General features: G+C 44.7%; 1 protein-coding gene across 1 annotated transcript in view; it reads right to left on the bottom strand.

Annotated features, from left to right (window-relative positions):
* Positions 1 to 7,135, bottom strand: part of Msl2 (MSL complex subunit 2) — a 26,418-nt gene extending 19,283 nt beyond the window's left edge. Inside the window, exon 1 of the mRNA XM_031343205.1 lies at positions 5,825 to 7,135. Within this exon, the coding sequence (XP_031199065.1) occupies positions 5,825 to 5,966 (142 nt within the window). The 5' untranslated portion in view covers positions 5,967 to 7,135. The remainder of the gene's footprint in view (positions 1 to 5,824) is intronic.
* Positions 7,136 to 12,705: the final 5,570 nt, after the last annotated feature.

The following is a 12,705-nucleotide window of genomic DNA, read 5'->3' as shown; positions in this document are numbered from 1 at the left end:
GGGGGGGGGAAATACAAAACAAACAAACAAACAAACAACACTGGTCACTATGTTCATACTATGTCAGTGGAAAATATTAATCTCTAATCCAGGCCCTGCCTTTTTATTAAGAATTATAATACCTAGGTCTGGAGAGATGGCTTAGCAGTTAAGAGCACTTGACTGCTCTTCCAACGGTCCTGAGTTCAAATCCTAGCAACCACATGGTGGCTCACAGCTATCTGTAATGAGATCTGATGCTCTCTTCTGGTGTGTCTGAAGACAGCTACAGTGTACTGACATATAAATACTGACATATAAATAAATCTTAAAAAATAAATTATAGTACATAAAAGGCAAGCCCAAGCCACTTTGTTTCTGGACTCATTAAAGCACCAGCACAGTATTTGTATTCCAAAGTACAAATCTGAACATATTATTTTATATTTTATATACCAAGACTACAAATATCTCCACAATAACTTCAAGTTCTAACAGTCTAATGTGACTGTTTATCAAATGTATACCACTTGAAGACTGACAAGTTTACAAAAACCTTAAATCCATACAGCAGTGTATTAATTCTAAGACCATCAAAAGAAACCCAACAACCTGATAATGCCAAGCTAACATTAAAAACAAGACCTTAGAACTGACACTTAAAAACAATACTCAGTTACTGTTCCAGCCACTCCCTGGAAAGAAGAGCAATGCTCTGCAGGGCTGCCATCTCATTCATTAGAAATGTCAGGCTCTAAATATACAAAGTAACTGAAAAAGAAACAGTGACATTGTTAATTAACACTTCAAAACTAATCTGTAATCCAGTGACTGTTTCACATTTAACAAGTGACCTGACTGTCCCAGACTCTTTTTCATCACCTGGGGCTGGAGAGACTGCTCAGTTAGAGCACTGGTACTCTTGCAGAGGACCCAGATTCAATTACCACCATCCACATGGCAGCTCTCAACTGTCTGAAACTCTGGTTCCCAAAGATCCAACACCCTCTTGTGGCCTCAACAGATACTGCATGCACACAATACAAATATATACACTAGCATACATACTAGTGACACACACATACAAAAAATAAATAAAATCTCAAAAAAACCAAACAAACAAAAAACAACCTTTTTAAGTGGGATATGGAGCACTCAGTATGTGCCAGTCCAAGACTTTCAGTAGATCTGTTCCTGTAGATTTAAAAGGTTTCGAGACAAGGCAAGAGAAAAAACCAAGCAGATAACACTCACGGCAGCTCATAACCATCTGTTACTTCAGTCGCAAGACATCTGGCAACACCTTCTGGACACTAAGAGCACATATTAGGTACACAGGTGCGCACGCGCACACACACACACACACACACACACACACACATATGAGTGCAGCCAAAACACAACACACATAAAATATTTTTCTGATTTTTTTTAAGACGCTACAGCTAAGCACAGTGGCACATTGCTGCATTTAATCCCAACACTCTGGAGGTAGAGGCAGGCAGACTGTTGTTGAGAGCCAGCCTTGACTACACAGAAATTCCAGACCAGCCAGGGCTAGTGAGACACTCTCAAATTAAAGAGGGAAGCCCAACAGAAGCTGAAGAGACAGCTACCCAGTGAAAAGTGGTACCCACCTTCAATTCCAACACTTAGAAGGCAGAGGCAGGCCAGCCTGGTCTATAAATCCAGTTCCAGGACAGCTAAGGCTACATACATAGAGAAACCCTAAACAAATAAGCACCTACTTCTTTTACAAGGAACTGGGATTAAGTTCCCAGCACAAACTGTGTAACTCCAGTTCCACAGGATCTAAGGCCCTCTACTGACCTACTAAGGACACCTGCATGCCCCTAAAGCACATATGCACACTCCGGCACATACACATAAAATAAAAAAAAAATTTTAAAATAATAACAGCCGGGCAGTAGTGGCACACGCCTTGAATCCCAGCACTTGGGATTTCTGAGTTTGAGGTCAGCCTGGTCTACAGAGTGAGTTCCAGGACAGCCAGGGCTGCACAGAGAAAATAATAATTATTATTATTTAATTTAATTTAAGGAAAAAGCAGATAAAGGAAACTAAGGCAAATTTTAAAGCAACTTGTGTTCAGTAATACAATGGTTTAAATAGAAATGGATCCCACAGGTTCATAGGGAGTGGAATATTTTGAAAGGATAAAGAATTGAGGCCTTGTTGGAGTATATGTGGCCTTGTTGGAGCAGAAGTGTCACCAGGGGAAAGCTTTGAGCTCTGAGGTTATAAAAGTTCAAGCTAGGCCATGTGTGCGTGTGTGCACGGGCGCACGCGCGCGTGCGTACAAGTGTGTGTGTGTGTGTGTGTGTGTGTGTGTGTGTGTCTTCTTGTGGTACCAGCAGATCCAAATATAGAAGCCCCTGGCTCCTTCTCCAGCACCATGTCTATTTGCCAGGCCACCATGCTTCTTGCCGTGATACTAATGTGCTAATCCTCTGAACCAGTAAGCCAGGCCCAACTAAATGTTCCCCTTTATAAGAGCTGCCATGGTCATGGCACCTTAACTAAGACAAGTAGAAAAGCTGAGTACAAATCTACCTGCTGAGCCAGGGCTTTTCCCCTCCCTCCCTCCTTGGGCAGAAAAGAGTGAAAGGAGCAGCACAAAATGTACAATAAACAGTATTTCCCCCAGAGACTTATATACACCAGAGAGCTAAGACAACTACAGAATCTGAGTTGAAAGGAGCTATAAGACAGCCTAACGACTAGAACAAAGGGTTACAGGGGTTCAGAAGACAAACAACTTTTTGCTAGAGTGAGTGAGGAACATTCACAGAAGGGAGCAAATTGAGTTTTGGGACCTTTACAGAACATGAGCATTATCTTAAGGGCAGGCAGGCCCTACCGGTGCAGGACTGCAGTGCCAAGTATTCACAAGGCTGAGGAGGGAAGGAGGTCACTAGTCCAAGGGCAGCCAGTCAACTACACATGTGTATGATATGCACAGGTCCCATGTTCAAGCCCCAGAAGGTGGGGAAGAAATGTTAGGAAGAAAAATGTAAATAACATGCTTAAAAAGGTAAAAGCAAAATAAAAAAATCTATTTGACTATGGAAAATTGACCACAAAATACAACATCCTATTTACAGCACCAAAATAGAATTAAACTTAATTTTCACATATTATTTTCATGAAATAAAACTGCACATGAATATTATTAATAGCTTATTTTTGAGCTAAAATAAAAAGTATAGGATTGTACCTGCTATAAAAATAAGTAGTGCTAGAGCTGAATAAAAATAATTTCTCTTTCTCTTGATGGGCATGGGGGAAAAACTTAGACCAACATCTCTATTAACAAAATGTCATTAAAGGCCACCCAAAGTAAAACCCACAAATCTTTTCCATAATATGAAAGGCAAGGCGGCAAGAACCAAAGGGAATAATCTCTAAGTTAAACAGTCATAAAATCGACTGAGTATTAATCAGTCTTTTTATGTATAACTTCAGGGCCGGTGAGATGCTTCAGCAGTAAAGAGCACAAACTGTTCTTCCATGGGACCAGGGTTGACTCCGCGCACCTACATGGCAGATCACAATAGGAACTCCATTCCCAGGAAATACAACTCTTTTCTGACCTCCTCAGACACAGCACACATAGTGTATACACATACACACAGACAAAACAGCCAAACACATAAAAATAATCGTTTTAATATAGCTTTATAGTTAATGTGTCTTTTTTTAAATCCATGTTTAAATTATTAAAGCCATGTATAGTTAAACCACCTCTGAATAATTTAAAATTCCACCTGGATTGGTGGAACACACCAAGAATCCTTGCACTCAGAGGGCTGAAGCACGATCTTCACCAGTTTGAAGCCAACCTAGTATATATAGTGAGACATGTCTCGGAAAAATTTTTAAAGAGGAATATAGTCTAGCTGTAGGATGCTTATCTAACATGCTGAAAGCCCTGGGCTCCCTACTAAGTGATGCAAAAAATAAAATAAGGTTTTGAAGTACCAAGCACCTAAGCACCATCCAAAATCACCTTGTTCTAGCAGAGCGAAGACCTACCGGTCTGATAAAAAGGGGAACGTACTTTCAACTATTAGCTGACAGACGCCTTCACTAAGTATAGCTTCTGCAGAATATGGCCATGACCTTACTGACCTGTCTTTCCCCTACTTTACCACTTCAATAAACCTACTGATCCTCCTCAAAAACAAAGGGGTGGGGCTTGTCAGGGAGAAGTTGGGTCCACACCAGAGCCTCAACCTTCCCAGCTCTATAAGTAAACAGAGAGCTCTTCAATAGGCCCTAAGTTTGATGACCAGGGCCACTAGAAAATTAAAAGTGAGACTGCAAGAGAGAATGCCACTAAACCAAGCACATTCTCTGTCCACTTCCCTCAGTTTTATCTAAGTGGAAAGCAAACTCAGCACGCAGCCCTAAGCCCTCACTTGACACACCAAGGCGCGGAGGCCTAAGGCGGTTAAGTCATCTGCTCTAAGTGACTGCTTCCCTATAAAAAGTACAGGGTCTGTTAGTCGTCAAAGCAGTGCTTAATCACTTGGTTGCTTAAACGCTTAGGAAATTAAGTACCTAACCAGGAAAAACCCAATCTCCATCCTTTTAGCACCCCTCAGTGCCCTGCCCTGAGCTATACAAAAATGATGAATCTTGAATACCATTTCTATGGTCCAGCCATTACTATCGAAAAATTACTCTTCCCTACTTAAAGTGCCTCAATGTCTAAATTCTGACTGAACAGAATGTCTGGGTTAACCAAACCTTCAATAAGCACAGTAAGCGGAGTACATCATCAGTACCTTCCTTGGTGCTCTTTCATTTATATGAAACGTCTCATTTTCTAATAGGTGGAGGATTTATACCATCTCAAGAGGGCCAGGGTAATCATTCTGGTTTTCTGAGTGTCAAATCCTTATTATTTGTGCCCAGTTAACACGAGTGATCACCCTTTAAACACTTTCCAACTAGACAATATTTTCACTCATCTCTTACGATTCATTAAGTATTATACCCGACGGGGGCTAATACCCTTTGGAAAAAAAAATCTAAAAATAATCCTCTGAAACCGGGCATGGCTGTGCATGCCTGAAATGCCAGCATTCAAGAGACAGAGACACGAAGACCACTCATTCGAAGTCGGCCTAAGCTACGTAGTAGGAACCTGCCTTAAATAGGCAAGTAAATAAACAATGCGACTCTGCCAGGCCACCTAACATTAAAACTACAGAAAACCTAATCTGTAAAAATCTCACCAACGAAAAAGTACCATCAGCTTCATTAGGTTAGTGCTAACCTTCAAACCATCGGTCGTAGAACCTGGGGCACTGAGGAACCTGGCTGGAGGTGCATCAAGATTACACCATCCACCCTCTGCAAAACACGGGTGCAATGCATATATATCTTAGCAATGTTTGACCACATTTAATGACAATGGTATTCAATCAGTTCCTGCGGCAGAGGTTTAAAAAAAGAAAAGGGCAGCCTGCTGCTGGCATCCAACCCCATTTAAGACATCACCGCTATACGTGTGAAGCCGTTGAAGAATTTTTAAAAATATATTCTAAAAAGTAAAACACCAGAAAGATGGGTCAAGGCGAAATAAAACCGTTTTGGACGTTAATGCCTCTGTACAAAGGTGGCTGGAAAAGGCTCTCGGCCTTTCTGAAACGCCGGGCAAAAGTCTCTGGGCGAGTTTCAAAACTAACGACCGTGTAACAGTAACACCACTTAACAACGAACTACCGGGCCGGCCAACCGTTCACGTTACTACTGCCAAAGGGACTTTAAGAAATAAAACAAGCAGGGAAAGGGGAACAATAAAGAAGCGTCTCACCGCAAACACAGCACGAGAGGGACTGTCGGAAGTAAGGCAAGAGCCTGTTAATCTCTGTAAACGCCTTGGGGTCTCCGGGGTCGTAGTTGAGCACTAGGCGGCTCGCGGAAATGTAGAGAGCAGTAGCATTCACCGGGTTCATTGCAGACACTTCGACACCAATGGCTCCCGGTTGAAAAGAAATTCCGGATCCAAGTTTGTAAGCAGCCAGGGAACAATGGCGAATTTGCAACAATTCGGAAGAAATCTGAGCACAACCACTGGCCAAAGCAGCAACCAAAATCCGTGCAAGTTTGCGAAGCTGAAGCAATCCTCCCACACATGGGGGCCCGGGCGCCCCTCCTCCGTCCCTGAGACTTGCAGACCCGAGGGGGGACAGAGTAATCAGCGATCGAGTTCGTCGGACACAGCCGCGGTCGGGTGCTCCGGGCGGGATCGGTGTTAGGTCTCTAGCCCCGCGGCTCGGCGGGCGGCCTGCGCTCGAGCAGCATGTCCGGCCGCGGAGGCACCTCCGGGTGGAGCTGGCGCGCACAGAAGCGGGCCCGGCGGGGTCCAGGCGGGGCACGTTTCTCTTCCGACGGCGGGGCCCTCACTCCATCGCAGCGCCGGCGCGGAGGCAGCGGGACGACGAGGGCGACGGCGCAGGCGTCGGCTTCCCGGGTCTAGTGCCAGCAGCCGCGGCGGCGGAGGTGGCTGCTGCGGCGGGAGCGCGCCGCCGCCGTTCTCGCCATGCCGGACGCGGGGGCCCACGCTGCGCCTGGCGCGGCCGGCGGGCGGGAGGCCCCCGCCCGGGAGGGAGGCCCCGGAGGAAGTGCGCGCGGGGCCCGGCGGCGGGAGGGGGCGGGGAACAGGCCCGGCAGGCAGCGGCGGCGGCGGCGGCGGCGCCCCTCGCTCCTCGGCCGCACACTCGGGGTCACCAGCGCAAGCGCCGCCCCCTCACAGCCCGGCCATCTTTTCGGCACGGCACGGACGACTCCTCCAAGCGCGACTGCCACGGCCACCGCCGCCGCCGCCTGCCCAGCCGCGGTTCGAGCGAGCTCACCCCGCCAGGCCGCCGCCGCCGCTGCCGCCGCCACCGCCACCCGGCGCGCACGACGAGGCCCCGCTGCAGGCCCCTCCCTCGCGCCGAGCCGCCCTCACCCTTATTCTCGCGCCGCTCTAGCTCGGTTGGGCCGGGGCTACTCCGGCCACGGTGGGTGGTGCGGCGCCTCAGGCCCGGCCGGTAACGACGACCGTTACCCCAACGGGCAAAGACACTGTCATCCCCGAGACTCCCCCGCCGCCGTCGTCGCTAGCCCTTGCACGCATGCGCAGAGCGCGCTCTCACCCCCATCCCCCCCCCCCGCCCTTCCTTTCCCTCCGCTTCCCTTTTCCCCTGCTTCTCCTCTGAAAGCCCCCTCCACGCCCTCCCCTGGCCGCCGGCTCTACTGCGCATGCACAGACGCCCGCCCCCAACCCCCCGCACCCACCCGACCCTACCGCCTTTCGCCCTCACGCGTGCGCTTAGACCGCCCACCCAGAAAACCGGATAAACACATTAGCCCGCTCACGCCAGCCCCGCCCTGCCCCGCCGCCAGCACACCCTGAGCTCACTGCGCATGCCTGGCTCTTCCACTCAAGGCTCCCAGCCCTGAGCATGCTCCGTGCGAGCCGGACGCCCGCTCTAGCTCGCTCTCTCCCTCCTTCCCTCCGCCCCTCCCCCACGGGCTCTCCAAATCTCCCCGGCGTGTGGGTGGGTCGTCGGTGAATCGGGTAGCGGGCGCGGCTTCCCCTCGCGTGGGCTGCCCGCGTCGCGGCTGTGCCGTAGGCAGGGGGATTCGGGGACCGGAGTTGACCCCGGGTGGGAGGATGGCAGGCCCAGCACGGCCGCCAGCCCCGGGCCTCGCCGCCCTCCTCCCGGAACCTAGCGCGTGGCGGGCCGTAGACTAGGCGCCGGGACGACGAGTTGGAAAGCCACTCCTCTGGGTCCCCTGCGAGCCTGCCCTTTTGCGTTGGACACAGCTCGCGATGTATGGTCCCGTAGAGTCTGAATGTGTCTGAAGCCTTCGTTGTTCTCCATTAAAAAAAAAAAAAAAAACACAAAGCTTTTTTTGCCTTTTCTGCAGAAGGCTGAGGACACTTGGATATAAATAAAAGCCTAACAGCGTGATTCTCCCTCTCAAAATACAAATCCTTTTTTGGGTAGCACAGATAGAAGCTGCTCTTGGACATCATATTTTTTTTTTGCACATAATAAACGCTGTACCGGTTCGCAAAGTGAAGCTTATGACGTGTGCAAATCTTCTACATATGTGTACTTATGGCATACATGCTAATTTTAGGGACTGGCCCATAAGTTATCAAGGAAACGCATACAATCTTTGTTACCATTTGAAGACAGATTCTGGTTTTTGGTTTTCTTGTTTTGTATTAGTAAAGCCTAACATACAGTACCAGTCAGAATCCAATTTCTTAATTTTATATATTAGCAGAGTAAGCTGTGGAGAATGAATGTATTTAGTAGTCACACATGGGAAACGATATGTATTCTAAAATTAGCTCATTTTAAAGGCTCCATCTGCCACTTTCTTTTTATGATAGCTATTTTCTAAGGTCACTTTCAAATAAAACCGTTATACAGATCTATTTTTATTCCAGCCTCCTCTTAGATCTTCTTCCACAGCATGCAGGTTGCTCCCCTCCAAAGGAGAAACTTGAAGGGTAAAAGCCAGACCACTGCTTACATCCAGGCAGCACAGATGAGCAGTCACCCCGGGGAAGGGATTAGTTGCAGGCATCCGACCCCCCAACCCCCATAACTGGATTTCTAAAAACTTTGAGAGTTGCACACCCCAATTTAAGAGTAATTCTATTGATGGTGTGTGTGAGTCAGAATTAAACCCTTTTTTTTTTTAGCTTCTGAATTGGTTGCAACTGGTAAAACATTATGAGACTAACGAGCAAACTACCTTGAATTGTACCCCGTTCTTTTATTGCCCTGCTTGAGCCTCGATTGAAAAGGAATTAGATGGATTGTTTATAGAAAATAAACTGCTTAAACTAAATATTTGGGGGGAGTCACATATAAGTCAAGCCCATCAAGAGTGTCCACCTACGATCTTTTATTTTTTCATATATTATCCATTTTAGGGAAAATCAGTATAATGTCCTGCAAGTGACTAATGACAGCCATCATATACAGCCTGGGTGTAAAACTGCCAGTTATCTGAATAAATGCTTTATTTTACAATAAATCATTAGAGATTTACAAAATTATTTCACAGAAGGTATATTCTACACTATCATTAGCATCATATATCTATCTGTATGGTATATTTCTCACATTTGATGAATCAATATGATATCAATAACGAAAACCCACATTTTTGCTTATGTTACTTTCACACAGCTGTGACCACAGTTCCAAAAGGAAACAAGATTTATTTTCACTCATGGTTTCAGAGGGTTTCAGTTCATCCTAGAGGGGAAGGCAGGGCCACCACATGCTGACTGTTCATGCCACATAAACCAGGAAACGGCAGCAGGAACAAGGGACAGAGTCTGACATCCAAAGATTTACATTAAATGACCTCCTTCTACCAGCTAGGTCTCAGTTCCTTAATGACCCTCAAAATGGTCAGACCATCTGGGAAACAAGTGTTTAAAACACGAGCCCAGAGGGATGTTTCTGATTCATAGTTACATTGACGTGCATGTTTAAATGTCTTCTAAGAGCCTCTTCCGGTTCCAGGATACCACATTAATTTAGACACACTTTCTCCTTGGCTTCCTCTTAACATTCCAGTAGATTTTCATCTTCCAACAATTTTTAGTGCAGGCTGTTTAGTATTCACTGTTTATCTGAAATTGAGATTCGATAGCATTCTGCATTTTATCTGGCAACCTGAGGTATGTTGACTTTTTTTTAATGACTGGCTAATTTGGTAACCCAGGCTCACCTCAAATTCCAGATTCTCCTCAAATTCAGGCTGTGAATATTAGTATTACAGGCACACAGAGACTCCAGGGTCACCATTCTAATAATCCTGCTAATGGGGTTATAAATTGACACAATATCTCAAAAAACTCAAAAACCAAATAAATATATATATATATAAATATATATATATACACACACATATATATGTATGTATATGTGTGTGTGTGTGTACACTTATGGTGAATTAAGTGCTACCGTCCTGTTCTCTATCCCTACCAAGTGCTTGCCCCTTTCATTACAGCTTCTACACTATCTGTAGTTGTTGGTTTCATCCTATTGTCTCCTCTTTACACTGTAACTATTGGAAAGCCAGCATGTGTACCCTGTCTTTATTCTCATTGTCTTGTATAGGGTTTTTGGGGTTTTGTTTATTTGTTTGTTTTGTGGGCTTTTTTGGGTTATATGTATGAATATATATATATTTCTTAAGGTCAACTGGCAATATCCATAACTTTTTTTGTTGGTGGTGTTTTTTTGTTTTGTTTTGTTTTGTTTTGAATTTTGTTGTTGTTGTTGTTTTGGTTTTTGTTTTTTGTTTTTTGGGGTTTTTTTTGGTTTTTCAAGATAGGGTTTCTCTGTGTAGCCCTGGCTGTCCTGGAACTCACTCTGTAGACCAGGCTGGCCTTGAACTCAGAAATCCTGCCTCTGCCTCCCAAGTGTGCACCACCACCACCTGGCCAAGATTCACAGCTTTTAAAGATGGAAAAGCCTCAGAATCCACAGTTCTACTGCTCGTAATTCATAATATATTTGATTTTCCTAATGATTCTTGTCTCATAGCAAGTTTACTTATTTGCTTTTGGTTTACTAATGGCTACCCTGGAAATCTTTATGTAGCTGAGGATGACCTTCAGCTCCAGATTCTCAGTACTCCACCTCCCAAGTGCTAGGATAATAGTCCTGAGCCTCTATCACCTGGCGGTTGGTTCCTGATAATTTTCACAGCGTCTAAGTGAAAAGAAACAATGTATCACATTGAAACAATGCATTCCATTGAAACATTGTATTACACCGAAACATTGTATTGCCTTTGAAACAATGTATTATATTGAAACAATGTATTACACTGTTAAATCCAAATCGTCTGTATGATATACTTAGTAGCTGTATGTCAAAGTAGCTCAGATACATACCATTGGGGTTTTTTTGTTTGTTTGTTTTTTTGTTTTGTTGGTGGTGGTGGTGGTGGTGGTTTTTTTGAGACAGGGTTTCTCTGTGTAGCCCTGCCTGTCCTGGAACTCACTCTGTAGATCAGGCTGCCCTCAAACACAGAGACCTGCCTCTGCCTCCCAAGTGCTGGGACTAAAGGCGTGTGCCACCACTGGTGGCAAATGTAATTCTTTATTAGTAAGATAGATACACTTCTTAGCCTTCACAAAGGACTCCAATTCAGTTTCCAGCGCCCACCTGGCAGCTCTCAACCATTTGTATCTCTACTTCCAGGGGGGTCTGATGCCCTCTTCTGGCCTTCACAGGTACTACAAGCACATGGTACCCAGACATAATTGTAAAGAAAACATTCATACACATAAAAATAATTTCTCAGGGCTGGAGAAATGGCCTAGTAGTTAAGAGCATTGACTGCTCTTCCAGAAGTCCTGAGTTCAATTCCCAGCAACCACCTGGTGGCTCACAACCAACTGTATTGGAGATCCAATGCCCTCTTCTGGTGTGTCTGAAGACAACAACAGTGTACTCACATACATTAAATAAATAAATAAATAAATAAGAAAGAAAGAAATTGCCTTACAGATTTACCTATAATTCTGTTTTATGAAAGTGTTTTTCTTAATTGAGGTTCCGTCCTCTCAGATGATTTTAGCGTGTATCAAGTTGACATAAAACTAGCTAGCACAGTGAGACTGTAGAAAATACAATTGCTCTGATTATTGTATGTACACTTATGGTTGATTAAGTGCTACCGTCCTGTTCTCTATCCCTACCAAGTGCTTGCCCCTTTCATTACAGCTTCTACACTATCTGTAGTTGTTGGTTTCATCCTATTGTCTCTTCTTTACACTGTAACTATTGGAAAGCCAGCATGTGTACCCTGTCTTTATTCTCATTGTCTTGTATAGGGTTTTGGGGGTTTTGTTTGTTTGTTTGTTTGTTTTGTGGGCTTTTTGGGTTTTGGTTTGGTTTGGTTTGGTTTTTTAGTTGGTTGGTTGGTTGGTTAGTTGGTTGGTTGATTGGTTGGTTAGTTGGTTGGTTGGTTGGTTAGTTGGTTGGTTGGTTGGTTTTGCCCTTCTATTGCCTGGCATAGGGTTTGAAGATTGTGAGAATTAGGTCATTGTTAAATTACTAGAAATCTGATGTCTGAGAAGCTGCTAGTAAAGGCATGGGCAAACACTGGTCTTTTCCTTAGGGACAGTCATAAAACTAACCATTCTTAAGACAGTTGTCACTTTATCTTCATCAGTGTCAAATCTAAGTTACTTAGTAAAACCCGAAGGATAGATTGACTTGAAACTCTCTCAGAATATCATACACAAGCATGTATTGATTGCACTCTAGCATTTTGAACACAGTAAATTAAATGTAGAAGTTGTTGACATTAAGCTTTCAAAAAAACAAAGGCCAGACTGGCAATACAAGGAACTTTCTGAAAGGTTAGGACTTTTGAAATTCTGAAATATCAGTCTGCTTTCCTTTCCTGTCTGGCAATATCCACTCCTTTCAAAAATCACTTTTTAAATTGAAATTTAAAGTTAGCATACAAAATAAAGGAAACTGTGCAGCCCTGTCGGCCCTGGAACTTGCTCTGTAGACAAGGCTGGCTTTGAACTCCTTACAACATTTTCATACTCAGGTGTTGTGTTTTGTGTCTTCTTATTTTTCTTCCTCCACCAAAATTTGCATTGCAGTGAAGTTCCCTCTTCAAACTTCTTAACTTTCTTTCTTT

The sequence above is a fragment of the Mastomys coucha genome, unplaced genomic scaffold (genome assembly GCF_008632895.1).
Source record: "Mastomys coucha isolate ucsf_1 unplaced genomic scaffold, UCSF_Mcou_1 pScaffold23, whole genome shotgun sequence".
Taxonomy (NCBI): domain Eukaryota; kingdom Metazoa; phylum Chordata; class Mammalia; order Rodentia; family Muridae; genus Mastomys; species Mastomys coucha.
Note: the sequence above shows the minus strand (reverse complement) of the source record. Positions and strands in the feature narration are given on the sequence as shown.